Here is a 26,436-nt window from a genome sequence, read left to right on the forward strand (position 1 = left end):
CTTTAGGAGTCTACTTGAATGATGAATCACAGGCCTGTACCCCTGAAACAAATAATACATTATATGTTAATGAAAATTTTTTTTAAAAAAAGAATCTACTTTAAGATTGCTTTATAAAGAGCTCAGGGATGAATTCTAATTTTAATAGAAATCAATCTTTCCCCAAAAGATAAACTATATCAAGGTAAAGTTCTAAAGTACATTCAGTTCAAGGGCTTCTCAGTAGAAAAAAAGATTTTTGCCCAGAGCATCACACTGCTACTCTCTTCAAATAGTTTAAAAATTGCTAATTATAAAAATAACGTACCTTCCTACAAAAAATAATAACCCCTAAGTCTGTTTTGTTTTTGTTTTTGTTTTAGCTTAGATATCTTATTTTCCAACTAGGGAAGTCTAGAGCAAATCTTGCACATATATTGCACTATATTTCCTGATTATTTGATTAAAGTAGTCCATATTAGAAAAGATATATAACTTGTACTAGAATGAACAAAAAAATAGAAATTACTGCATTTTTTTATTAAAATCATATTTTGTTTGGATCAAAGCCCTACACAGAAACCAATGAAAAGAAGAAAATTCCCCTAAGAGACTTTTATCTGTAATGACTATAACAAAAGTTAAGCAATAAATAACAATAATTATGCTAAGTGGAATAAATCAGCCAGAGAAAGACAAATATATGATTTCACTCATATGTGGAATTTGAGAAACAAAACAGGTGAACACAGGGGAAAGAAAAGAGAGAGAAGCAAACCATAAAACAGACTCTTAAGGATAGAGAACAAACTGAGGGTTCCTGGCAGACAGGTGGGTGGGGGATGGGTTAAATAGGTGATGGTCATTAAGAAGGGCACGAGGCATTATATGTAAGTGATGAATCACTAAATTCTACTCCTGAAACTAATATTATGCTATATGTTAACTAACTAGAATTTAAATTAAAAATTGAAACAAAAATAAATATATAAGACATAATAAATTTTTTAAATTAAAAATTTTTAAAACAATGATGTAATTATAGATAAAAGCTCAGCCCAGGAAGTGGCCAAGCCAATCAAAAAATGACTAAGAGTTTAGGGTAAAATGAAAGAGGACAGAAACTTTAAGGAAGTCTAACTCCCCAGGCAAAAATGGAGAATTATAACTTTTTTCCCCCTCATTTAGGTAGACTACTGGTGTATTTATGCTATTTACTACCTTGTGGCCCTACCTCCCTATTCAAAATTATTCTTTTTTTCCAATTCTCCATTATAAGACCCATTCAGTAAAGAATTAGATCTGAGGGGCACCTGGGTGGCTCAGTGGGTTAGGCTCTGCCTTCGGCTCAGGTCATGATCTCAGGGTCCTGGGATCGAGCCCTGCATCAGGCTCTCTGCTCAACAGGGAGCCTGCTTCCCACCCCCACCCCACCCCCACCTGCCTTTCTGCCTGCTTGTGATCTCTGTCAAATAAATAAATAAAATCTTAAAAAAAAAAAAAAAAGAGGGGCGCCTGGGTGGCTCAGTGGGTTAGAGCCTCTGCCTTCGGCTCGGGTCGTGGTCCCAGTGTCCTGGGATCGAGCCCCGCGTCGGGCTCTCTGCTCGGCGGGGAGCCTGCCTCCTCCTCTCTCTCTCTGCCTGCCTCTCTGTCTACTTGTGATCTCTATCTGTCAAATAAATAAATAAAATCTTTAAAAAAAAAAAGAATTAGATCTGAGTTTTCTATCCTCCAGGGAAGCAATCCAATAAACAAACTTAATTATTTAAAAATTATAGTACAGGTTCATAATCCCTTGTTCTAAACCCTGGGGCCAGGTATATTTCAGAATTCACAACCTTCCTGATTTTAGAAAGACATTACTGTGACTGTAGCCACAATCAAACTCATTAATATCTCTGCAAGAAAATACGTGCAGATCTACACTACATAGATTAAGTAAAGACTACAAACAGTTTTTAAAAAGTTGAGTTGGGTTTTGCCACCTAATGAGTTAGGGCCAGACTCAAGAAACAAAATTCCAGCATCCAGAGTTTTTTGGGTTTTGAAATTGTAGATAATGGATTATAGATGTGCAGTTCATTGTGCTATTGTTCATTGAGAATTTTAAAAGCAAGACAGTGTTTTAATCCATAATACCAACATTTCATAATGTACCATAACAGAACATATGTCTTGGGAGCAAAGGAGAATAATTTCTGGTTAAAGAAGGCATTTCCTGTAATCCTTAAGTCATAAGCTATAGCTGGCTTCCTGCTCCATCTATGTAGAGTCCCACCATTCAACGGATACTCCTTTTTGGGAAGGTTCTCACAAATGATCCATGAAGGTTAAAGAATAGGAGAAGCTAAATTATTGTTCTGCCCAATGCAGTAAAATGCTGCAAATGCATTTTTTTTTATTCTAGGTGAGGAATTCCACTCTCCTCCTCATTCAAACCATGTGTGAGAAATGCTTCATTGAAGCCCGGGAAGGATGGCCACTGATTGATTATATCTTCTCCCAGTTTGCCATGTCCAACAAGAACCTGGTATGAAGAGGGTGCAGCTTTGAAAGCTACCCTGTAACAAGGGCAGTTAACTAGGGCTCAATTCAATGACTAATTTAGAAGTTATATTTCAGTCTTATCACTTTTATCAATAAATTTTTCAGCCTCTAGCCTTCTGAGTTCTCTTTCACTGGTATCACTTACAGCTTATTCGAGGTAGGTGAAATCATGGTTTTTCCCAGAGGAGGCAATCTATCCTCAAAGGTTTGAGACAGGGGTGGAGAAAGTGAATTACTTCAGAGAAAACAGAAGACAACCATACTTGCCAAACTTAACTTCCTAAAAAGCATGTACGTAAGATGGGGGATCTTAGTAAGTCCATGATAGCTGAAATCACAGTCTGCTCCACTAAGAGGCTGTGTCTTTGAATATTTTGCACCCGAGACAATAGCAAAGGCCTGAGAGAGAGAGGGAATGTCCGTAGTTCGAGGACCGTCACAATTTTGGCTTTTCTGCTTTATCCAGCAGTGTCTGCTCTAACCAATTCCTCCAAGGTGCACTTTAAAACAGAAGTTAAGTACTGAAGACCAAAACTGCTGGATTCCATGAGCCCCTTGAGTGGCTGTATTGTCCTCCCCAGAGTCTGAGAGCACATCCAAGTAAGGTCAGAGGGAACCAGCAGGAAGAATTATTAACAGGTCTCCTGTTTCATCTTTCTTGAAGGAAAAACCAATGAAACCTAACTCCCTTGAGGTTGAAAAGGGAGAGGAATCTGTCCGGGAAACAAGCCTTGAGGTCTTAAAAACCCTAGACCCACTGGTCATTGGAATGCCCCAGGTAAGTGGTCTTCTGTCACGACTGACAGTTACTTTGATCATCTCTCTAAAGCTCTGCCCATTTAGGAGTAAAGACATGAATTTGTCCTTCTTGTGCTGTCATCAGCTTTTTGATGCTCTGATGCAATGAAGTACATTGCAATGCTCAGTGCCCAGAATAGAGTAGTTCCTCAAAAGCACCTCTTATTCCCCTAGCATACCTAGACATATCGTCAAGTGGTGAGTGGGGATTCTAATTCAGTGAATGCTAAACTTTCCCCATTCATCTGGGAAGGTGTTGAAAGCTCACATTCTCGGGCCACAGCTGACACTTGAAAATAATCTATACCTTAATGGGAGGAGCCTTGGAATCTGCATTTTTCTTAAGCAAAATAACCTGAGAAAGGATTCAATGGCCAGAAATGCATGGCACGGACAAGAGACAAGCAACAGACCAGTTTAAGTGGATCAGAGGCTTCATCTAGGATGGCATTTTAAGGTGTGATTCTTGGATTATCTAAGGTATTAATTTAAAATGCAGATGTCCAGGCCATATCCCACATCTACTGAATCAGCATTCTGTGCATAGGGCCCATGAATCTGCATGCAAACACGTCCCATATATCTGCTGCGTACTAAAGTTTGAAACATTTCCATGTAAAAGCAAATGATGAAAAGAAGTGTAGGACCAGACTCCTGTGGGCCTGAAATGCCAAATTCCTACCTTGTGACTGATGAGCCATTCAAAATGTTAAGCAAGTGCTATATATAAATATAAAATAACTGTGAGAGATCAGTCGATTTACATAGGAGCAGACTAAAAGCAAAGAGAGTGAGCACGAGATCAGATGTAACTCCCAGGAACTGAGCAGAGTCATGAGAGTAGGAAGGAAATATGGAAGGGCATGGAAGATCTTATAATGAAAAAAAGACAGGGCTTGGTGATTAAATTTGGATGGCAAGAATGAAAAGGGAAGGGTCCATGTTGAGCCCAAGGTTTCCACGAAGACAAGGGAGTTTTCCAGAGAATATGAAATGGACTGACTAAAGAAACCAAGTGTTGCCAGAACTCCAGAGCAATAAGGTCAGCACCTAGAGCAGCCCATTCACTATCCATTCCCAGTCATTTTCTCTGAGCAACACACTCCAGTCTTGGGGTTTGAAGACATATATGACTTATTTTGGGTTGCCACACTGACAAAGGGCTTGGTGACCCTTGGTGAGTGGAGCCCAGGTGTACTAGACTTCCTTCCTGCACTGCCTAGAACACTTCTTCACAAGGAAGAATTGTCCTGCCCCAAATTCAAGCAGCAAACCCATGCAGACATGCTGAGTAACACTCACTACAACCAGCACCTGAACATGAATGTGTACATGAATGTGAACATGAATGCAGAGATTTCATTTTGATTTGGCCTGAAGAGCAAAAAAATAACAGGTGAGAGAACATGCTCTTCATCAGAGGGAGAAATCATGGACAAATCCTAAATCTTTGCATCTTGCCTTGTTTTCCCCAGGTGCTGTGGCCAAGAGTCCTGACTTTTGTAATTCCTGCAGAATATACAGGAACTCTGGACTACCTGTTTAATATCATCAGAAGCTTGATTATGGCAGAAGAGAGGAAGAAGAATGATGCCAAGGAGTCAACAGCACTTGTCATCTCCACCGGAGCTGGTGTGTGCATTCAAAAACAAAGTAAAACACTTCTTTTACGAAAGGCTCATTTCCAGAATGGCTACAGTGCTTTACTTATATACCCAACCCCAATCTGAATTCTCTAGCCCCCACAGCAATAATGGAAATCACTTTCTCTTTCCAGTGAAACTTCCTTCGCCCCAGCAGCTCTTGGCCAGACTTCTGGTGAGTGAGTTATGAATAACTAATATGGGATAAATTTAGGCCAATATAGATCATTCAGTTCTAAATAAATCTCAATAAAAATTACACAGCAAGTCCAAACCAATAGAAACACTAAAATGGCATAATAAATGTCCTGCTACACTAATGACATTCATTAAGATTATTGGCGAGATTATCTTCTCGCTCTGAAATGCTCGTTAAACTTAATTTATTATTTTAAAATAAGCATAGACTGAATTTGATCTCCAAGTACCATTCAAATAAATTCCACATTTATTATTTAGATTTCCTTCTTTCCTTTTCCCTCCCATATGTAGCATTTGCTCAGATAACCATTTCCACGTGTCTTTATTTGATCAATGAATGTGTCTAAGTGTTGGTACCTTCTATTTATTTTTGGTTGATGGTTTCTATATATTTTTCCCCTTTATCCTCAGATGCAAATTCGGGGGGGAGGTTGTTTAAGTATTAGCTTGCTCTAAAATAAGAAATAGGGGGCGCCTGGGTGGCTCAGTGGGTTAAAGCCTCTGCCTTCGGCTCAGGGCATGATCTCAGGGTCCTGGGATGGAACCCTGCATCAGGCTCTCTGCTCAGCGGGGAGCCTGCTTCCCCCCCCCACCCACCTACATGTGATCTCTGTCTGTCAAATAAATAAATAAAACCTTTAAAAAAATAAGTAAGAAATAGACTGATGTTTGGTTGAAAGATGGTCTAATGTAGGAATCAAGGGCATCCAGGACAGCGATAAAAGGAAAAGGCAGGTGGACCTTTTAAATACCCCTGCAGTTGATTAACTTTTTATCTTCCATTTTTCAGGTAATATCTATGCTTGCCAGTTTAGGGAAATTATGTGGGGCTGGTGCAATAGGACTTTTGAAGATACTGCCTGAGATAATTCACCCCAAGTTGGTAAACCTGTGGAAAACACGCTTTCCTGAGCTCCTGCAGCCTCTGGAAGGTACAAGGGACTGGAATCAGGGCTTTATCGAAAGAGGCAAAAACATAAAGAAATGAGGCACCACTTCTCTGCCTGAGGTTCATTTGAGGCAATTAAAACAATGAACTTGATGTGCAAAGTAGACAGCTATATTTTTTCCTTGATTCCTTGTGTTCTAATTCTCTACCACATACTTGTACTACAGGAGGATCCAGTGGGTAATATTCTTAGCAGAAACTTTTACTTTTGCTCTGGTCTTTTTCTTCTATTTAGACAAACTCTCTTTTGGTATTGTTCTAAAAAGTCTTACTATTTATGTTAGAAAATTAAAATATGCTCATTACAGTAGTTACTGTTGAAGTTAACCAAAAAAAACCTAGATTTGTAACATGGACTGAAGACTTTTTCCTGTCTGATTAGCACTTGAAGTTGGCAACATAGTAAATTTCATCTGAAATAGTCATCCTCTGTAAAGCTTAAAGTGGGGCTTCAGCATTCATTGGGGACCTGGCAAGGGAGTAACAGAGTCCTGACTTTATTTTCTATTTCTATTTTCTATATTTAATTTCTATTTCTAGGAAAGAACACTAGCATCGTGCTATGGGAAACCATGCTGCTTCAGGTAAGGGTAGCGTCTAGACTAATTGTTGATGATGGGATGATAAAAATCAGCTAGAGTCATGCATCTTAACTAAAAAGCTCCAGATACCCAAGGGCAGTAAACAACGTTTCTTTTCCTTAAGAAAAGGACTAGAATGTTAGAAGTGATTGCTTAAGAATTACAGTCTCTACATCACCATAACTTGAACAATAATCTTTAGTCTTCGATTTGGTTAAGAGTTAAGATAGTAATGAAGATTTTAGGGTGCCTGGGTGGCTCAGTGGATTAAGCCTCTGCCTTTGCTTAGGTCATGATCTCAGGGTTCTGGGATTGAGCCCCACATCAGGCTCTCTGCTCAGCAGGGAGCCTGCTTCCCCCTCTCTCTCTGCTTGCCTCTCTGCCTAGTTGTGATCTCTCTCTCTCTCTCTCTCTCTGTCAAATAAATAAATAAAAATCTTTTTAAAAAAAAGATAGTATTGAAGATTTCACTTACTCATATTTTTCCCTGTATCTATCTTAAATCTTCTCTAATTTCCAGTTTTTCCTCTCCTTATAATTGCATTCTTTTACCATTTAAATAAACACAAATTGACATCATTTCCACTTCTGTGCTTCTAAATACAACTCTGTTTCCTCACCTTTCTGCTTTTTGCTGTGTTTTTTCCTGATTTCTAAAAACCAAAGAGCCACATTAGACCATTTTTCTAGAAAAAAAAATCCATAAAATTTCTGGACTTTGGCAACCAGTTTGCAACCAGTTACAAAGATCCCAAATCCCCAAAATGGTAAAGTGCAAGTAGGAGCTGGGCATTGGCTCTACAGAGAGGATTTTGATTTCAGGAGACTACAGGAGGTCAAGGAGCCCACAGAAAGGGATCTTTTAACCTAGCATGGTCTCAGTTCATAAGCTGTTTACATAGAAATTAACTATGGCTTCTTAAAAATGTCAAGTTTTAGTGACCTTCCTCATCACCTCCATGTTCCATTACTGCCCCTTCTAGAATCAGAATCTCTAAGATGGTTTCCTGAGAACTGGTGTGTTTTAAAGACTCCCACAAATGATTCTTACCCAATATGAGATTTAAAAGTAGCTGCTCTACTTTCCTGGTCTTTAATTCTAGGATCTACCTCTCCTCCTGTATTCATGCTTCTTTTATCATCCCCCTTCTCTTCCTCAAAATTCCTACCTTATTTTCCCCAGTTACCATTTTAAAGTAACTATTCCAACTAGGTAGGAAAGTTTTCTCTCTAGAGGGAAGCCTCGAGAACATTCTTTTCCCTCTTCCAATCTTGAGTGTATTTCTATTTAGCCTTCTCCCAAAACTGTTTGCATGTACCTCCTTCTCTCAGACTTCCAAGGCTGTTTAATTTCTTCTCTTCAAAGGGCCCACTCACTGAATGAGCTCCTAAGAGAATACCTAGAAATCTTCATGGGCTTTGACACCAAAAGTCCTTTTCTAAACTTAAAGTTGGGAAAATACAGGAGAAATAATGGACTTCAGAAATTGCATTGGATTTTGTCCTCCAAAAAGACAAAAACACCTTTTTATGTATTGTTCAGTGAAGAAGGAAATAGGTTCAGATGGCTGACTGCGGCCTTGGCTCAGAACAATTGGTGAAACTAGGAATGTTTAGTTACTAGAGTTGAAATTAGCAAAATGTACTTGCACATTTAATTGGTTCTTTGAGGCATTTTAACTCTTTATTCCAAAAATGTCCTTTCTTTTTCTTTTAGTATGTAGTAAAACAAACTAACATTGACAAATAAAGTTTTTCCAAATCTGTTTAAAACTTGAAAAATGTTAACTTCAATTTAAGTTTCAAAGTGGATTAATTTCTATTTTAAGACTTTGGGTAATTTTTTATAAGAGGAAAAAGGAAGGCACTTACATGGAGTTTGTTCCACCTTCTGAATAACTTGTTCTTACTGGAAATTCAGAACATAACAGCATATAGCTATTAAAATAAATAAAGAGAAGGCGCCTGGCTGGCTCAGTTGGAGGAGAATGTGACTCTTGATCTCAGGGTTGTGAGTTCAAGCCCTACATTGTGTGTAGAGATTACTAAAAATAAATAAATAAATAAACTTATAAAATAAGAGGGGAAAGTTCTCTCTTACTTAATAAGAAGGGAAATAACGAGGTTTTTTTTAATGGGAAAAGGAATAATCTCATTTACTATATATTTATACTTAAAAAATTAAGGTAACAGGAAAGTACTAAGAAAGCACACTAAGCGGTTGTATTCATATCTAACTTCCACTTCCTGCAACAGTTACTCAAAGAATCTTTATGGAAGATCAGTGACGTAGCTTGGACCATTCAACTGAGTCGAGATTTTAAGGAGCAAATGGGCAGTTACAGCAACACCTCCCTTGAGAAGGTTGGTTTTTCAACTAAGGGACTTACTTTCTACCTTATCACCTAACATGGCTGCTCAACTTCCAATTTGTCTGACTACCACCAAAAAGAAGGAGAAATCACTAGAAAAAAAAAAAATGCTACCTTCTCTTCTCCTCGCATTTAACCAAAAATTACTCATAGGACGGCACCTGTCTACAAGGAAACCTGAGTAATGTAGTGCCTTTAAGATAGATATGTACCTGACTGAAATTCAGGCGTTCTGTTTTAGCGAAGGGAGAAAAGTAGATAATGAAGACAAATAGTGGTCCCTGTCACAGCACTGGTTTAATGTCAGTTTATTATTTTTTTAAAGATTTTATTTATTTATTTGACAGACAGAGATCACAAGTAGGCAGAGAGGCAGGCAGAGAGAGAGAGAGGGAGAGGAGGAAGCAGGCTCCCAGCTGAGCAGAGAGCCGATTCGGGGCTCGATTCCAGGACCCTGAGATCATGACCTGAGCCGAAGGCAGAGGCTTAACCCACTGAGCCACTCAGGCACCCCTAATGCCAGTTTATATCTTGGTTTCCACTGGGCCAGTTTTGTGATGCTGGCTACGAGAAACAATCTACTACAATTTAACAAAAACTGAGAGCTAAAAGAATGCTCAAAGGCCAGCTGTCTCCTTCCTCTGTCCCCAGATGGCTTCTACCTAACCCTCTGCATTGGAGCCATTCATTCTAAAAGGGGTTTGAATCCAGCTTCTGCGGTTTACTATGTATGTAAGTGTAAGAAAGTTACTTAACCTCTCTGGAGCCTCAGTATATTCATCTAAAATGGAAATTATACCAGGCTCTGAGGATTGAGGTGATATAAGGGTTCAAAAAGATAAAGTATATAAAGTCCCTAGTGAAGTAAGTACCTGGCCGAAGACTTGTGCTCAATAAAGAGTAGATCAATGTTATAATTATGGTTCTAACAGTTTTCATTTTTTTTTCCTGGAAAAACATTTCCTAACTCATCAGATCTAGTATTAAGTGTCTGTTCTAACAAATTATTTATTATCAACTTTCAACTCTCCTATGCAATATTCAAAATTCCTCTCACTGGTTGATTCTCTAATTTGGTAGAGTACTGATTCTCCAAATTGGTCTATCAAGCCTACAGACATGCTCTTCAAGAGGATTTGGTGAGCAATGCCTCATCGTCTCATATACAAACTAGACTCGTGCATCTCATGTAATACTATCTGTCCAACAGCTTCCAGATTCCCGAGATGGGTCCAAAGTCATGTTGATATGGATAGGCAGAGCAATTCAAGCAGTGAGCTGCTTAAATGATTTTCAGTCATTATACTTAACAACGGGAAAGTAAGAGTATGCCAGTTAACTCTAGCTGCATAGCAAACTACCCCTAGGGGCTTAAAGCAATAGCTACCTACTTGGTTTCTAAGTCCGCAGGCTGACAGTGTGGGCTGAACTCAGCTGGGCAGCCATATGGTCTCAACTACTCCCACTGGCATATACTGGGGATTGGCTGGTCTGCCGTGATCTCAACTAGGTCAACTTGTTTCTGTTCCTTGTGGTCTCTCCCCTCCAGTTGGCCAGCCCAGGCTTGCTCTCATGGTTGTGGCCGTGAAGTATACAAGGTCTTTTGAGGTCTAGGTTCAGAAGAGGCACACTGTTACTTCTGCCACTTCCTGTGGGCCAGAGCAAATCACCAGGCCAACCCAGACTAGAGGAGTGGCAAAATAGACTATACTAATAGGAGGAGCTGCAAACTCTCACAGTAAGGAGGCATGGATAGAGGTGAGATAGAAAGGCTCTGGCTGTTTTTGCAATTGACCACATTTTTTCCCAGTTCTGGGTTCCTGATTTCTGGAATTCCTCTCCAAGTCTCAAAGGAAGAATGCACGATACACTGAATCTGACCACCATCAGCAGAGAAGCAACAGCTCATCAGTACAGGGGAAGGGGAGGCCCTGAGGCCAACTCTTTACACAAAAGTCCCCTTCATAACACTGGGGTTTTTTCCTGCAACATAGGACTTTTCCAGACTCTCTCTTGTACTTCCTCCAAGGTGGAGTTAAACAAGACTCTAGCAGCTTTAACCCTAATTAATATTTACTCCTGTGCAGTACACAGTTTTTCTCATCATAGTTTACATTGTCATGGGGGCTTTTTGCCTGGAAATCCAAGAGCGCAATGGGTGCTGCCTCATCAGGTTCTTACCCAGGCAGTTGTTCCTCCTATTCTGTTACCTCATGCACACCGCTCACCCCTAGCTGCACTGATCTGTACAATTTCTCCTGAATGGACTAACTAAACTCTACTGGTTGCTAGGTTTTCCTTTCCTCCTGTGCCATAGATTCCTTCTGATCCATAATGACCACTTCAATCACTACAATCCTTCAGGCCCTGCAGAGTCCTTGAAATAAACCTGCAACTGGCCAGTTTTTTCTCCTGTGTGTGACCAGATGGACATTTTAAATAAGGAGATGACAATCTGATATTACACAGCTACAAATGATTTGAGTCTTAGAAAACAAATTAGGACTTCATGACCTCATTTTTCTAGCCATATGGCAAGTATCTTCTCTTGTGAATATTTTCCTTGTATCTTACTTCCACAAGACTACAGATCTGTTCTATATGTAACACACACATGTATACACACATGTACATACACGTATTTACATCCAGGCATATGTTGTGGTGTTCAAACAGATGCCACTCTTGTGCTACCCCATTCCCTCAGCCTTACTTCTAAATCTTGTATGGCTTGTAATGAAAGAGAAGAGGAAGCCATGTCTGTTCTGCTCACCTTTTCTCCATCTGGACATTACAGAGGTAACCATATTAAGGCTTGTGTAATGAATCCAATATTCTCACCAACTCTTAAGGGATGTGGAAGCCACAGAATGATTTCCCACATACTCTCTTGTCAGTGTTCTTTCATTGGGAGTTTTCCTTCCCTGATTCACTCAGAGTCCCTTACTAAAGACACAACATGTATGTAAAAGTTCCTGTATGGCATTTCTCCTTCACCTGAACACCATGCTATAGCACTTCTGGACAACTCACCCTACTCCTGAGAGAGAGATAATAGTAGAGATGGCAAAGTATTATTTTCAAAACTATTATAGGTTAAATTTCCTAAATAAAATAAGTTGATATACTTCGGAGGCTGAGAATATCTGATGACATCATCTTCAAATAATCTTATTTTCATTCATATATGTATCTAAAATCATTTGTTGAACATTTATTAGCTACCAGGGACTATACACTGAGAGTGACCATAAGACCCTCTGTTGTGGAGAACTGAAATGCTGAGCACAAAGACAAACAAGAAAATTGAATGTTACAATAAAGAGTAAAAGGTATTATCATGGCTCAGCACAAGGCCTAGAGGAATAGGAAAGAGCACTGGTAAGGACAGTCTTGCTGGGGAGGGTGGGGGTGGGGAGAAAACATTTTCAGGAAGAGATAATACTAGAAGTACATGTTTATTAAGTAGCTAAATTTCCTTCCTTTGGATGACTGTTTTAACACTTTCCATTTTTCATTGGAGTTTTTCTTTCCAATCTTTAACATGCTGTTGCTTATCTTTTGTCTTCTAGAAATTCCTTTGGAAAGCCTTGGGAACCACCTTAGCATCCTGCCAAGATATAGACTTTGTAAGCTCACAGGTTAAGGAATTTCTGATTGCTCCCAACCAACTGGGGGATCAGCGACAGGTGGGACCCCGTTCTCTCAATGTCCTCTTATGATGATGGTAATTAATTCCATCTGGAAAGCCACTGGCAGGTCTTATGACAATGTCTTACTTACCAAGAATTCATGGATACATTCAAAATAATCAAACAGAATTTGTCAGAAAAGTGGTGCTTCCCTGTTTAAATATCAATGCTTCATTATCTTTTTATTTTAATTCCAGAATATTTATCATACAGTGTTATATTAGTTTCAAGTGTATAAGGTAGTGCTCATCGTGATGTGTGTACTCTTAAACCCCTTTACCTATGGAACCACAAAAGACCCCAAACAGCCAAAGCAATCTTGAAAAAGAAAAGCAAAGCTGGAGGAATCACAATTTTCAGACTTCAAGTTATATTATAAAGCTGTAATGATCAAGACAGTAGGGTATTGGCACAAAAATAGACCAGACACACATCAATAGAACAGAATTGACTACCCACAATTATATGATCTATTAATCTTTGACAAAGAAGAAAAAATATCAAATGGAAAAAAGACAGTTTCTTGAACAAATGGTGTTGGGAAAACTGGACAGCAACATGCAAAAGAATAAAAGTGGACCATTTTTTTTACACCATACACAAAATAAATTCAAAATGGATTAAAGACCTAAATGTGAGACAGGAAACCATTAAAATCCTAGGAGAGAACACAACCAGTAACCTCTTTGACATCAGCTGTAGAAACTTCTTACCAGATATGCCTCCTGAGGCAAGGGCAACAAATGCAAAAATACACTTTAGGGCTTCATCAGAATGAAAAGCTTCTGCACAGTGAAGGGAACAGTCAACAAAACTAAAAAGCAATCTACAGAATGGGAGAAGATATTTGCAAATAACATATCTGGTAAAGGATTAGTATCCAAAAATATATAAAGAACTTACAGAACTCAACACCCTCAATACCCCAAACTGCAAATAATCCAGTTACAAAATGGGCAGAAGACATGAATAGACATTTTTTCAAAGAGGACATAGAGATGGCCAGCCTCCCCTCTGGTAGCCTTTAGTTTGTTCTCTATAGTGAAGAGTCTGTTTTTTGGTTTGTCTCTCTCTCTCCCTCTCTCTTTCTCTCCCTCTCTCTTTTTTCCCCCTTGGTTCATTTGTTCATTTGTTTTGTTTTGCTTCTTAAGTTCTACATATGAGTGAAAAGATATGGTGTTTATCTTTCTCTGACTGACTTATTTCACTTAGTATTATACTTTCTAGCTCCATCCATGTTGTTGCAAATTTGCAAGATTTCATTCTTTTTTATGGCTGAGTAATATTTCATTATATATGTGTATGTATATATATATATATATATATTTTTTTTTTCCCCACAACTTCTTTATCCATTCATCTACCAATGGACACTTGGGCTGCTTCCATAATTTAGCTATTATAGATACAGCTGCTATAAACATAAGGGTGCATATATCCTTTCAAATTAGTGTTTTTGTATTCTTTGGAAAAATACCCAGTAGTGCAATTAGTGGATCATAGGGTAGTTCTGTTTTCCTTTTTTTAAAAATTGATTTAGACATGTATTGATCACAGCATTATTTATTATAGTGGAAGTGTCCAACAGTGGGGGGATGGTTATAATAAATATGGTGTATCATCCATGAAATAATACACAATCACAAGTCATGTTTTTGAAAATTATTTAGCAATATGGAAAAGTGCTTTTAATATTAAGTGAAAAACATGAAGATACAAAGCTGAATATAGAAAGTGATCCTAATTTTTATAATTATAAAAACTGGAAGGAAATATGCCAAAATATTAAGTAGTCATTATGTTTGGGTGGAAGATTCTGGATGATTTTGGTTTTTTATTAATTTTCTTTGATTTATATTTTCCAAATTCTATATCTGAATATATGTGGGTGGGGGAGGAGTCAGGAAGAGTTAAAATGTTTTGCTTTCCAGACATTTTTTATCAAGCAATGGGTTCTGTTTGATGTTAATGTGAAGAGTTTTCAGGAACCAACTTCTGTATCCAACTCTAATTGGATAATGATTCTTTGCTAAGAGTGCAATAGAGTGTATCTACTGTGAAACTATATTCAGAAAAGGACTGTTTATTATCTTTGATATCATTGATGGATGGATTTTAGCAGAAGTTCTGACTTCTTACTTTTTACTTAGTATGTTGTTATTACTTTTTTCTCTTTTTTTTTTCTTTTCAAGTTTTTATTTAAATTCTAGTTGGTTAACACATGTGGTAAAATTGGTTTCAGGTGTAGAATTTAGTGATTAATCACTTACATGTAACTCCCAATACTCATCACAATACTCATTTAGCCCATCCCCTACCTACCTACCTCCATCAACCCTCAGTTTGTTCTCTATCAAGAGTCTCTTATGATTTGGTTCCCTCTCTCTTTTTCTTCCTTCTCATATGTTCATCTGTTTTATTTCTTGAATTCCATATATGAGTGAAATCATATGGTATTTGTCTTTTTCTGATGGACTTACTTCACTTAGCATAATACACTCTAGTTCCATCCATATTATTGAAAATAGGAAGATTTCATTCTTTCTGTGGTTAAGTAAATATTATAATACATCTTCTTTATCCATTCATCAGTCAATGGACATTTGGGCTCTTTCCATATAACTTAGCTACTGTTGATAATGCTGCTATAAACGTCAGAGTGGTGTGTCCTTTCAAATCTATGTTTTTGTATCCTTTGGGTAAATACCCAGTAGTGCAATTGCTGGGTCATAGGGTACTTCTATTTTTAACTTTTTGAGGAAACTCCATACTGTTTTTCAGAGTAACTGCACCAGTTGCATTCCCATCGACGGTATAAGAGGGTTCCCCTTTCTCCACATTCTTGCCAACTCTTGTTTCTCATGGTTGTGATTTTTGCCATCTGATAGGTGTGAGGTGGTATCACATTGTAGTTTTGATTTGCACTTCCCTGACTATTGATGAGTGATGTTGAACATCGTTTCATGTGTCTGTTGACCACCTGTATGTCTTCTTTGCAGAAATGTCTGTTCATGACTTTTGCCCATTTTTAATTGGATATCTGTTTTTTGGTTGTTGAGTCCTATAAGTTCCTTATATATTTTGGATAATAACCCCTTATCAGATATGTCATTCGCTAATATCTTCTCCCATTCTGTGGGTTGTCTTTTAGTTTTATTGATGCTTTCCTTTTTTGTGCAGAAATTTTTATTTTTATGTAGTCCTAATAGTTTATTTTTGCATTTGTTTCCCTTGCCTCAGGAGGCATAGGCAGAAAATGTTGCTAAGGCCAATATCAGAAAAATTATTGCCTTTGCTCTTTTTTCTAGGATTTTTATAGTTTCAAGGCCCACATGTAAGTCTTTAATCCATCTTGGGTTATTTTTGTGTATGGTGTAAGAAAGTGGTCCAGTTTCATTCTTTTATATGTAGCTTTCTAGTTGTTCCAGCACCATTCTTGCCTCCTTTGTCAAAAGATTAATTGACCTTATAATCATGTCCCTATTTGTATATATTTGTGCCAATACCATACTGTTTGATTACTACAGCTTTGTAGTATAACTTGAAATCTGGAGTTATCATACCTCCAGTTTTATTCTTCTTTTTTAAGATTGCTCTTGCCAATTGTTTTGTGGTTCCATACAAATTTTAAGATTATTTATTCTAGTTCTGTGAAAAATGCTGTTGGTGTTTTGATAGGAATTTCACTAAGTCTGTAGATTACTTTGGGTAGTATGGACATTTTAACAATATTTGTTCTTCCAACCCATGAGCATGGAATAGCTTCCCATTTGTGTCATCTTCAACTTATTTCAACAATGTTTTATAGTTTTCAGAGTACAAGTCTTTCACCTCCTTAGTCAAGTTTACTAAAGTTTTAGTTAAGAACTAAGTATAGTTAATAATTTTAGTTAATGACTAAATATAATTAACTATACTTAACTAAGTTAATTACCATATTAACTAAGTTAATTACCATATTAACTAAGTCAATAACTGTAGTATAGTTAATAATTAAGTATAGTTAATATAATAACTTTATTATTTCTGGTGCAATCATAAATGGGATTATTTTCTTAATTTCTTTTTCTTTTTATTATTATGTTCAGTTAGCCAACATAAAGTACCTCATTAGTTTTTGATATAGTGTTCAACGATTAATTAGTTGCATATAACACCCAGTGCTCATCACAATCCCTGCCCTCCTTAGTACCCATCACCCAGTTACCTCATCCCCTAAGCCCCTTCCCTTCTGTAACCCTCAGTTCAGTTCCCAGAGTCCAGAATCTGTCATGGTTTGTCTCCCTCTCTGGTTTCTTCCCATTCAGTTTTCCCTCCCTTCCCCTGTGGCCCTTGTGTTATTCCTTATGTTCCACGTATGAATGAAACTATATGATAATTGTCTTTCTCTGCTTGACTTATTTCACTTAGCATAATCCCCTCCTTAGTTTCTCTTTCTGCTATTTCATTATTACTGTGTAAAAATACAACCAATTTCTGTATACCAATTTTGTATCCTGTGACCTTACTGAATGTATTTATCAGTTCTACTAGGTTTTCAGTAATCTTTAGGACTTTCTATACATAATATCATGTCATCTGCAAATAGTGAAAGTTTCACTGCTTCCTTATCAACTTGGGTGCATTTTATTTCTTTTTCTTGCCTGTTTGCTGTGGTTAGGATTTCTAGTACTTTGTTGAATAAAAGTGGTGAGAGTGAACATTCCTATCTTGTTCCTGATCTTAGGGGGAAAGCTCTCAGTTTTTCACCATTGAGTATGTTATTAGCTGTGGGTTTTTCATATATGGTCTTATTATGTTGAGGTATGTTCCCTCTAAACAACCTTGCTGAGGGTTTTTATCATGAATGGATGTTGTGCTTTGTCAAATATTTTTTCTGCATCTATTGAAATGATTATATGGTTTTTACCCCTTTGTTGATATGGTGTATCATGTTGACTGATTTTTGAATATTGAACCAGCATCCTCAGATTAATATTTCATTTATTTAACCAGATTTGTAAAAATATTGCAAAATGAATTTCAATTATCCTTAATAAATATTTTTGACATATTTTGACCTTATATGATCAGAAGCTTCAAAATCATTGACTTTACAACCCGAAAATAACCTTACATACCATGGATTTTCAACCTAGAGAAAACATAAGCCTAACATGGGGAGCTTTTTCAAAGCTCCATTCCCTACCCTGGCTAGGCTGCACAATGTTTGCAAATGTGGAGAAAGGAGAGTGTATGTATTTAAAAAATAAAAAATAAATTAAAAGAAAAACTCCCAGGGCTAATAAAGACCACCTAGTATAAAAAACAAAAAACAAACAAACAAAAAAACCCTGTAGTATATTTTGTTATACATTCTCCTCAGAAATTTTGAGATGTTTACACGATCCTTTCTTTCATATGAAATGTTCAGAAACCACTAGACTTACTGAATTTTTGAAACTGCTTTTTTATTATGTTATTTATTTTCTCCTTGTCAGATGTCCTGTTATCTTATTGCTCTTGGCAATTTTTCTAACACCATTTTCTCCATCCTGTTTGAAACTCTCCTTCCCACACAGTCCAATGACTTGCTCCCTCCTTTATTTCAGAACACTGCTCAATGTCACCCCTGTTTATGAAGCCTTCTCCATCTGCCCTATTTAATTGAGAACTCCCCCTAACTGCAGCAGTTATTCTCTTTCCTTGTTTTCCTTATCTCCATAGCATGTGTCACCCTCAAAAAACTAGATATTTACATGTTTACTGAATTTATGTGTTTATTTAATGTCACTTCCCTGTCACTTCTCCTGGTTGTGTGCACCACAAGGATGGAGAGTTTGGTGTGTGTTCACTGTTGCGTCCCAAGCACCTAGAAGAGTGCCTGACACATAACGGGTGCTCCATAAATATTTTTTGAATAAATGAATGGTTAAACTCAAAATTCCTATCTTTTCTGACTTTAGGGAATAACATCTATTTTAGGATACTGTGCTGAGAGCCACTTGGATACTGTTTTAAACGTTCTTAAAACATTCCAAGATCGGGAAAAGTTCTTCATGAATCGATGTAAGGTAAAAAGACTAACCTTCTCTTCCAAAGCTTTTGGTCACAGCAAGGGCAAACCACACTGATTCCTTCAGTGAACATCCTTTTCCATATCATACTTGTCCCTGTCCCCAGGTCGTTATTCCAGGTGAGAATTGCCCAAGCCTGGACCCTGTAGAATGACCAGCTGTCTAACAGGTCTCCTCCAGTTTCTGTCACTAGTGCTGACCTGGAAGGTCCTAATGAGTTCTTTGTGTGCCTCGGTTTGTCCCTCTACCAGCCGCTCAGGCCTCATGGTCAGTTTCTACTGTGTACACTGCACTTCCCCTGAAGAAAGGGGATTTAATAAATAAAAAATAACCCAAGCTTTCTCACAGGGACCTCTTTTAAAGCCCAAGAGAGCCACAACACAGTCCCAGGTGTTTAAATTTGACAAGCAAGAGTACCAGTTTTAAACTAATTTTCATCATCCCAGTCCCATTTCTTAAACCCTGTAGTGGTCCGTAGAATTAGGAAGCAACATGGAGGAAAGGAAACACCTTCAGTCATAGTTTTCATGTCTCTCTTTCAGGGTATTTTTTCTGGGAAAAAGAGCCTGACCAAGATTGATGTCATGGTAATCTATGGAGCCGTGGCCCTCCATGCTCCCAAGGGTCAACTCCTCACCAGGCTTGATCAAGACATTGTTTCCCAAGTCCTCTTTCTTTATGGCCAGTGCTCTCAGGTAACAGCGAGCACAGGGTGCCTCAATTTCCAGGCTAGGGTTCCCAAACCTTGGAGGGGCTCACCTCTTGGGAATATTCATGCTCAAAGCATACAGGCCAAAGGCAAGATAGCACCTGGTAGTTTGGAAGATGAGAACAGAAGAGAACAGAAAAATTCATAATGAAACAGGGTCAGGTAATTTGTTTCTTTTCTAAGGCCTTAGGTAGTTCATGGCCTATGATACCTTCCTAGATCAAGTACCCATAGTGTTCTCCCCCAAGTTTGAACTTAAAATAATTACTCCAGTACTACTTTAGAGCAGCTGTTTCATTACTTCCCTGTTATAGTCTCTGAAATGTTACTAATGGTGGTTGTGTAACTTTTTACGTGGTATAGATAAACCACCCAAAACAGTGCCTCACAAATAAGAAGTGCAATACATGTATTTTTAAACGAATAAAAATACATCATTAATTAACCTACCCATGCTGTACCATTTTACACCCCCGCCAACACACACATTCATACCAGTCACCCTGACTGTCCTTGATGTTCCTCAAACATGCCAGGAATATTCCTGCCTCAGAACCCCACAACTGAATTGGAATTCATCTGATCATTTCTGTCCCCTGTAGTACTTCTTATATCTTTAATAAAGTGCTTTAGATATATTGTCAACTTGGCCATTTTGCTGAGTAGTACCAGGTTAGCCACCTAAAAATCACCCTGGGTTCAAGTTTGAAATACAGCTTCCCAGAGCCATTTCTCAGGGAGATTGATTCAGTAGGTCTGGGTTGGAATCTGACATCTGTATTTTTAAGAGATTTAGAAGTGATTCTTATCCATCCGGAAGCTTTTACTGATTATGTGCACATCTGCTCCCACATTAGATTGTTGACACCTTGATGTTATAGATTGTACCTTATGCTCCCTTATCTCCGCTTCTTGCTCTCCACACCCCACCTGTTTGATAAATCTGTTCTTGACATGTATTCATGTGTGTATGCGATAAGAATGGAATCATAAGGAACTCGTGATATCACAGATATAAGTATATGCTAGTGGGAGGAAATAAGACAGTGATCCTCACACTTCAGTTGTCTGAAAATGACCTGGAGCCCTGTTAAAGATAGAGATCCCTAATGAATCCCAGTCTTCAGAGATGGATCTCTGAATCTGTATTTTTAACACGCCCCCCCCCCAAAGGTGATTCTGATGTACCCAAAATTTAATAAGCAAAACATAATTGAAAACATAATTTAAAAAAGATGGTTTGTGTTACATTAATTTTAGTCAATCATTGAGGCAAATTATGATAAAAAGACAAGAGAAAAGGAGATATAGATGTTTTAGATAAGGATGACTGTACACTTTCAAGGTACAGTCAATTCTTCCATAGCACAACATATACACAAGATAGAAGAAGAAAAAACACAGGGATTATGGAGAAAATGAGGAAGGGTCACAACATTCAAAAACCCCACCAATGACATATAAAAAATAGGAATCTAATTTTATTTTTAAAAATATTTTACTTATTTATTTGAGAGAGAGATAGCTAGAGAGAGCATGAGCAGGGGGTGGGGGGTGCAGAGGGAAAAGCAGGCTCCCCATGGAGCAGGGAGCCCAACACAGGGCATGATCCCAGGCCCCTGGAATCATGACCTGATCCAAAGGCAGATGCTTAACAGACTGAGCCACCCAGGTGCCCCTGGCATCTAATTTTGAAGACCATCTAAGAAGTTCAGAAACACTACCAAAAAAAATATGGCACTTTTCTTGAAAAACACCTGAATGCACTTGGGCAAGTGATGAGTTATTGTGAAATGGTGATGGGAAGAAAGGTCATCTGAAATCAGCTAGAATGTCAGATTTGAATGGGAAGCAGCTCATACCACGGTAAACTGAATCAACTGACATGTTTGAGGTGTTCGTGTGACTATTCCTACACAAGTCAGTTCAACTAGCTCACCTTCTGCTGTCATGGACAAAACTGTGCATAAGCAAACACAAAATTCAGAATATACTAGAGGTATTCACATATCAATTTCAATGAGACAAATTTCCTTTTCCAAGGCAAGCATCCCAGCAGAACTGATTGTGTCCCAGTTCCAAAGTCAGCTGCCCTATTAACTTTCATTTTACAGCTTTTCACTGCTCCTTCTGCCAAGAGCCTTTACTCTTCTTCTTACCAAAGTCTGGTAGAAGTTCTTTAAATCATGAGACTTGAAACCCAAAGGCTTGATTTCTTTATGCTGCTTTCTATAGATTAGACTCCCCTGGGGGAAAAGTCTGTCAATGTACAGGGTCTCTCTTTGGAAATGGGGGAGGATGCAAACAGCCCCTGCCCTTTAGAAAGACTCAGTGTCCTGCTTAGCTGTTGTTTTCAGGTTGGGGGTGGGTCTTTTTCCTGGAGGAGGGAACTCTAACTGCTGCTCTAGTATCTGCTTTTGCCTTTGGTTTTTCAGGTTCTGGGCGTGTCTGTGATGAGCAAGGTATGCAATATATTTGATATATTTGAATACATAACATGCTTCCTGGAAATGCAGTAGCACAGATGTCCTCTTGGTTTGATTCCAGAGGAAAGGATCCCGATATATGACTAATCAATCTGATCCTGAAGCCAGGATCCCTGAGCCTAATCTAAGACAAAACAGAGAGCTATATTTGGTTCTAGGTGGTTTTGAGAGTTATACTGAACCTGGAGCAGTGTTCTTAGAACCATGCACTATGACCTACCAGAAGACCATGAAATCAATCTAACAGATCGAATAGATCACAACCAGCAAACTTTTGTGGTGAAATAAAAGAGAAATAGAAGAGTACATTACATTTAGCAACAAGAAGTATCATAAAACTTTCATTGCAGTTATTATACATATATGTTCATATATATATATATATATTGCATGTAAATACAGAGTGGACTTGTAAACTGTTTCTTGCAGTTTGTGTACTTAATGGTTCAAAAAGTTTGAAAGCCACTGCTGTAGATAACCTCAATATATGGGGGACAGGGGTCAGGGGTGAGAGTAGAATTTGACCTTGGTTTTTAACTTCCCTGCAACTTTGACCCTAGACTGAGGTAGAAATAGCTAAAGAAGAGAGATTCCCATTTCTCTCTGGGCACAAAGTTCAACCCTAGGTCAAGAACTGAGTTTATAGAACCAAGTGTGGAACCCAGGACTTTGGTTTGCACTGTGAATCATTTTGCTTTAGGACATGGATCTGCAAATGAGTTTCACAAGAACTGTCACTGAGATTGGTATTGCTGTCCACGATGCTGAGGATCAGGGATTCAAGTTCTCATACAAGGAGGTGCTGCTGGGTTACATGCTGGTAAGTGTGCAGAGAGGACATGGGCAAGGTCTTGAAAAGTCTGTTACTGAGAGTCAGAGCTGTCTTTTTTAAACGGGTACAACGCACCAGTCCCAGGTAACAGATCTCTCCCATTATATGGACCAAGGGCACCCAACAGTCCAATGGGACTGCAGCTGCATCTGGAAACTCCCCACATCCTTTTTAGAATATTTCACCCCTTTGTGTTGCAGGACTTCATCAGGGATGAGCCCCTGGACTCCCTAGCTAGCCCTGTTCGGTGGAAAGCCTTAATCGCCATCAGATACCTCAGGTAGAGAAGTTTTCTTGCTTTCATTGAAAAAAAAACAATTTCCTCCCCAAGATCCTCTTTCTGATCAACTGACTTATCAATCAGTGGATACTCCAGTGTACCCTCCCCACAAATGAACACAATTCATCAATGGTTGGTTGGTTTTGTTTTGTTTTGTTTTTCCCAAATAGAGGCTTTTCTCTCTCTCTTTTTTTTTAATTTAATTTTATTTTTTTCAGTGTTCCAAAATTCATTGTTTATGCACCACATCCAGTGCTCCATGTAATACGTGCCCTCCTTAATACCCACCACCAGGCTCACCCAACCCCCCACCCCCTCCCTCCAAAACCCTCAGTTTGTCTCTCAGAGTTCACAGTCTCTCATGGTTTGTCTCCCCCTCCGATATTCCCTCTTCTCAAACTTACAGGACTGACTGAGAGGCCGACCCTTCGAAGACTAAAAGGGATAAAGAACTACTCAGAGGAGTCACATTTATTGTTACATGAGAATTGAAGTTTCTGTGCAGAAGGAAATTTTAATATTCCCATTAAAAATTATGAAAGCCCTAATCATATTTTAGTTGGTTAGTAGCACTAAACCTGCAGGAGGAAATGATTTTAACTAAATTTTTAAAATAATATTTTCTCCCTGCAGTAAAAGTAATATAAACTCATTGTTAGAACTTGGAAACTCTAAAAACTTTTTAAAAAATAATAAAAATCACCCCTTATTTTCAACATTTTGGTATATGTCCTTCAAGTCTTTATACCTAATTCTTCATGTTAAGTACAGACCTGAGATCCCACTCTACATAGAGCTATACATCCTGTTTTTTCCCCACTTCGTCTTACATATTCCCCCATTATTACCAATTCGTCACCAACTTTGTTTTTTCCATTGTTTAAAAAATATATTTTCATCATGGTAAAGTACCCACAAAATGTATCATCTTAACCATTTCTAAGTGTATATTTCGGTAGTGTTAAGTACAATTGTATTGTTGTGCAATCAACCTCAAGAATTCTTCCCATCTTGCAAAACTGAAGTTTTACATGCATTAAACAACTCCCCATTCCCTCCTCCCACCAGTGCTGGCAACCACCATTCTACCTTCTGTCTCTATGAATTACATACTTCAGTTAACCTCATATTAATGGAATCATGTAGTATTTCTTATTGTCCATCTATGTGGAAACGTGTCAAAATTTCATTCCTTTTTAAGGCTGAATAATATTCCATTTAATGTATATGCCATATTTTGGTAATCCATTCGTCCAATGGATGCTTGGGTTGTGTTCATGTTTTGACTGCTGTGAATAGTGACACTAACGAACATGGACCCCACGAATATCTCTTCTAGACCTTGCTTTCAAGTCTTTTGAGTATACCCAAAAGTAGGATTGCTGTATTATACAAAAATTCTATTTTTTTGAGGTACCACCATACTGCTTTTTATAAGAGTAACACCATTGTACATTCCCATCATCAGTGCATAAGGATTCCCATTTTTCCATATTTTTGCCAACATGTGTTTTTTTCTGGGTTCTTTTTATTTAAGGTTTATTTTTTTATTTTAGAGAGAGAATGCATGAGCAGGGTGAGGGGCAGAGGGAGAGAGAGAAAGAATCTCAAGCTGACTACCCACTGAGCTCAGAGCCCAGCTTGAGGCCAAATCCCAGGACCCTGAGATCATGACCTGAATGGAAACTAACTATGTCCTTTTTCAAGATTATTTTGGCTATTTGGGATACCCTTGGGACTCAATCCTGGGACTCCAGAATCACGACCTGAGCCGAAGGCAGTCGCTTAACCAACTGAGCCACCCAGGCACCCACAAACACCATTTTTAATGGCTGCTTAATAACTTATTGTATAGTATGTCTCATATTACTTAACCAACCACCTCTTGTTATATTTGTCAGTTTTTGTATATTTGTATATTTTGTATATATTTGTCAGTTTTCAGTAATATTTTGGTGAACATTTTTGTGCAAAAAGTGCTCTCTGAACTTTTGATTATAAAAGCTGACAATTTGGTTCAATAAATATTATTCAGTGTCATCCATGTATCCCGCGTGGAGCTAGATTTAAAAAGGATAATCATTAACAAAATATGGCCTTGCCTACCGAGTAAAATAGATGCAAAACATACCCACCTAATTTCTCTAAAATGCAGTAAGAAGCAACGTAAGGGAAGGCACAGATTGCCATGTTTACAAAGATAAATGAAGTTTGAAGGAAGCTCAAATAAATAAATCTTGAAGATGAATTAAGAATTACTAGGCTTTAAAACAGTGTTGTCAAGTAAAAATAGAATGCAAGTCACATATGTCATTTAAAATATTCTAGCAGTCACTTTTAAAAGAGTAAAAAAGAGACGAAGAAATTTTAATAATTATTTTGCTTGATTAATTATACTTAATATATTCAGTATATCATCTTTTCAGCATGTATTTGTTATTTTAAAATGTAATGAGATACTTTACATGATTTTTCACACTAATTCTCCACAATCCAGCATGTTTTAGAACTATAGCATGTCTTAATTCAAACTAGCCACACTCAGGTGTTGGATAACAACATGTTGCTAGTGGCTACCCTCATTTGGACAGAACACCTATAGAACTTGCAAAGTGATTTCTAATGACTGAAAACCAATCAATGTTTGCCTGGGCCAGTGTGAAGGAAGAGATGAGCTGCAAAGAGGCATAAGGAAAAATGTGGGTGTTCTCTGTTGATTATAGTGGTGATTTCATGGGTGTGAAACTCATTTAATTGCATACTTTAAATGGATGTGCTTGTTGTGCATAAATTATACCTCAATAAATTGATTTTTTTTAAAGTCACCAGACAGTAAAGATGAAAAGACTATCCAGCTTGTATCAACATATTTAACACTTTCAACAGACCTATCCCAGCTGGTACTGACTTTTACTCCCCTATGAGAGAACCAGTTTCCCCCTTCTCTGACCATGTCATCATTTTTTTTTCATTTCATTTTATTTCTTTTCAGTGTTCCAAAATTCATTTTTTATGCACCACACCCAGTGCTCCATGCAATACATGCCCTCCATAATACCCATCACCAGGCTCACCCAGCCCCCCACCCCCTCCCCTCCAAAACCCTCAGTTTATTTCTCAGAGTCCACAGTCTCTCATGGTTTGTCTCCCCCTCCGTTTTCCCCCAACTCACTTCTCCTCTCCATCTCCCAATGTCCTCCATGTTATTCCTTATGCTCCACAAGTAAGTGAAACCATGTGGTAAATGACTCTCTCTGCTTGACTTATCTCACTCAGCATAATCTCTTCTAGTCCCATCCATGTTGATACAA

The 26,436-nt window shown here is 38.1% G+C and overlaps 1 protein-coding gene across 1 annotated transcript in view; it reads left to right on the forward strand.

Moving 5' to 3' along the window:
* LOC111141149 (maestro heat like repeat family member 2B) overlaps window positions 1–26,436 on the forward strand; it is a 63,456-nt gene that overhangs the window by 15,147 nt on the left and 21,873 nt on the right. The window contains exons 12-24 of the mRNA XM_022493508.1: window positions 2,387–2,509; window positions 3,191–3,304; window positions 4,800–4,956; window positions 5,102–5,142; window positions 5,959–6,100; window positions 6,658–6,701; window positions 8,955–9,062; window positions 12,643–12,759; window positions 18,708–18,815; window positions 19,361–19,513; window positions 21,963–21,989; window positions 22,714–22,833; window positions 23,046–23,125. Of these exons, the coding sequence (XP_022349216.1) occupies window positions 2,387–2,509; window positions 3,191–3,304; window positions 4,800–4,956; window positions 5,102–5,142; window positions 5,959–6,100; window positions 6,658–6,701; window positions 8,955–9,062; window positions 12,643–12,759; window positions 18,708–18,815; window positions 19,361–19,513; window positions 21,963–21,989; window positions 22,714–22,833; window positions 23,046–23,125 (1,334 nt within the window). The remainder of the gene's footprint in view (window positions 1–2,386; window positions 2,510–3,190; window positions 3,305–4,799; window positions 4,957–5,101; window positions 5,143–5,958; window positions 6,101–6,657; window positions 6,702–8,954; window positions 9,063–12,642; window positions 12,760–18,707; window positions 18,816–19,360; window positions 19,514–21,962; window positions 21,990–22,713; window positions 22,834–23,045; window positions 23,126–26,436) is intronic.

The sequence above is a fragment of the Enhydra lutris genome, unplaced genomic scaffold, assembly GCF_002288905.1.
Source record: "Enhydra lutris kenyoni isolate GAN:26980312 unplaced genomic scaffold, ASM228890v2 scaffoldscaffold5, whole genome shotgun sequence".
Taxonomy (NCBI): Eukaryota; Metazoa; Chordata; class Mammalia; order Carnivora; family Mustelidae; genus Enhydra; species Enhydra lutris.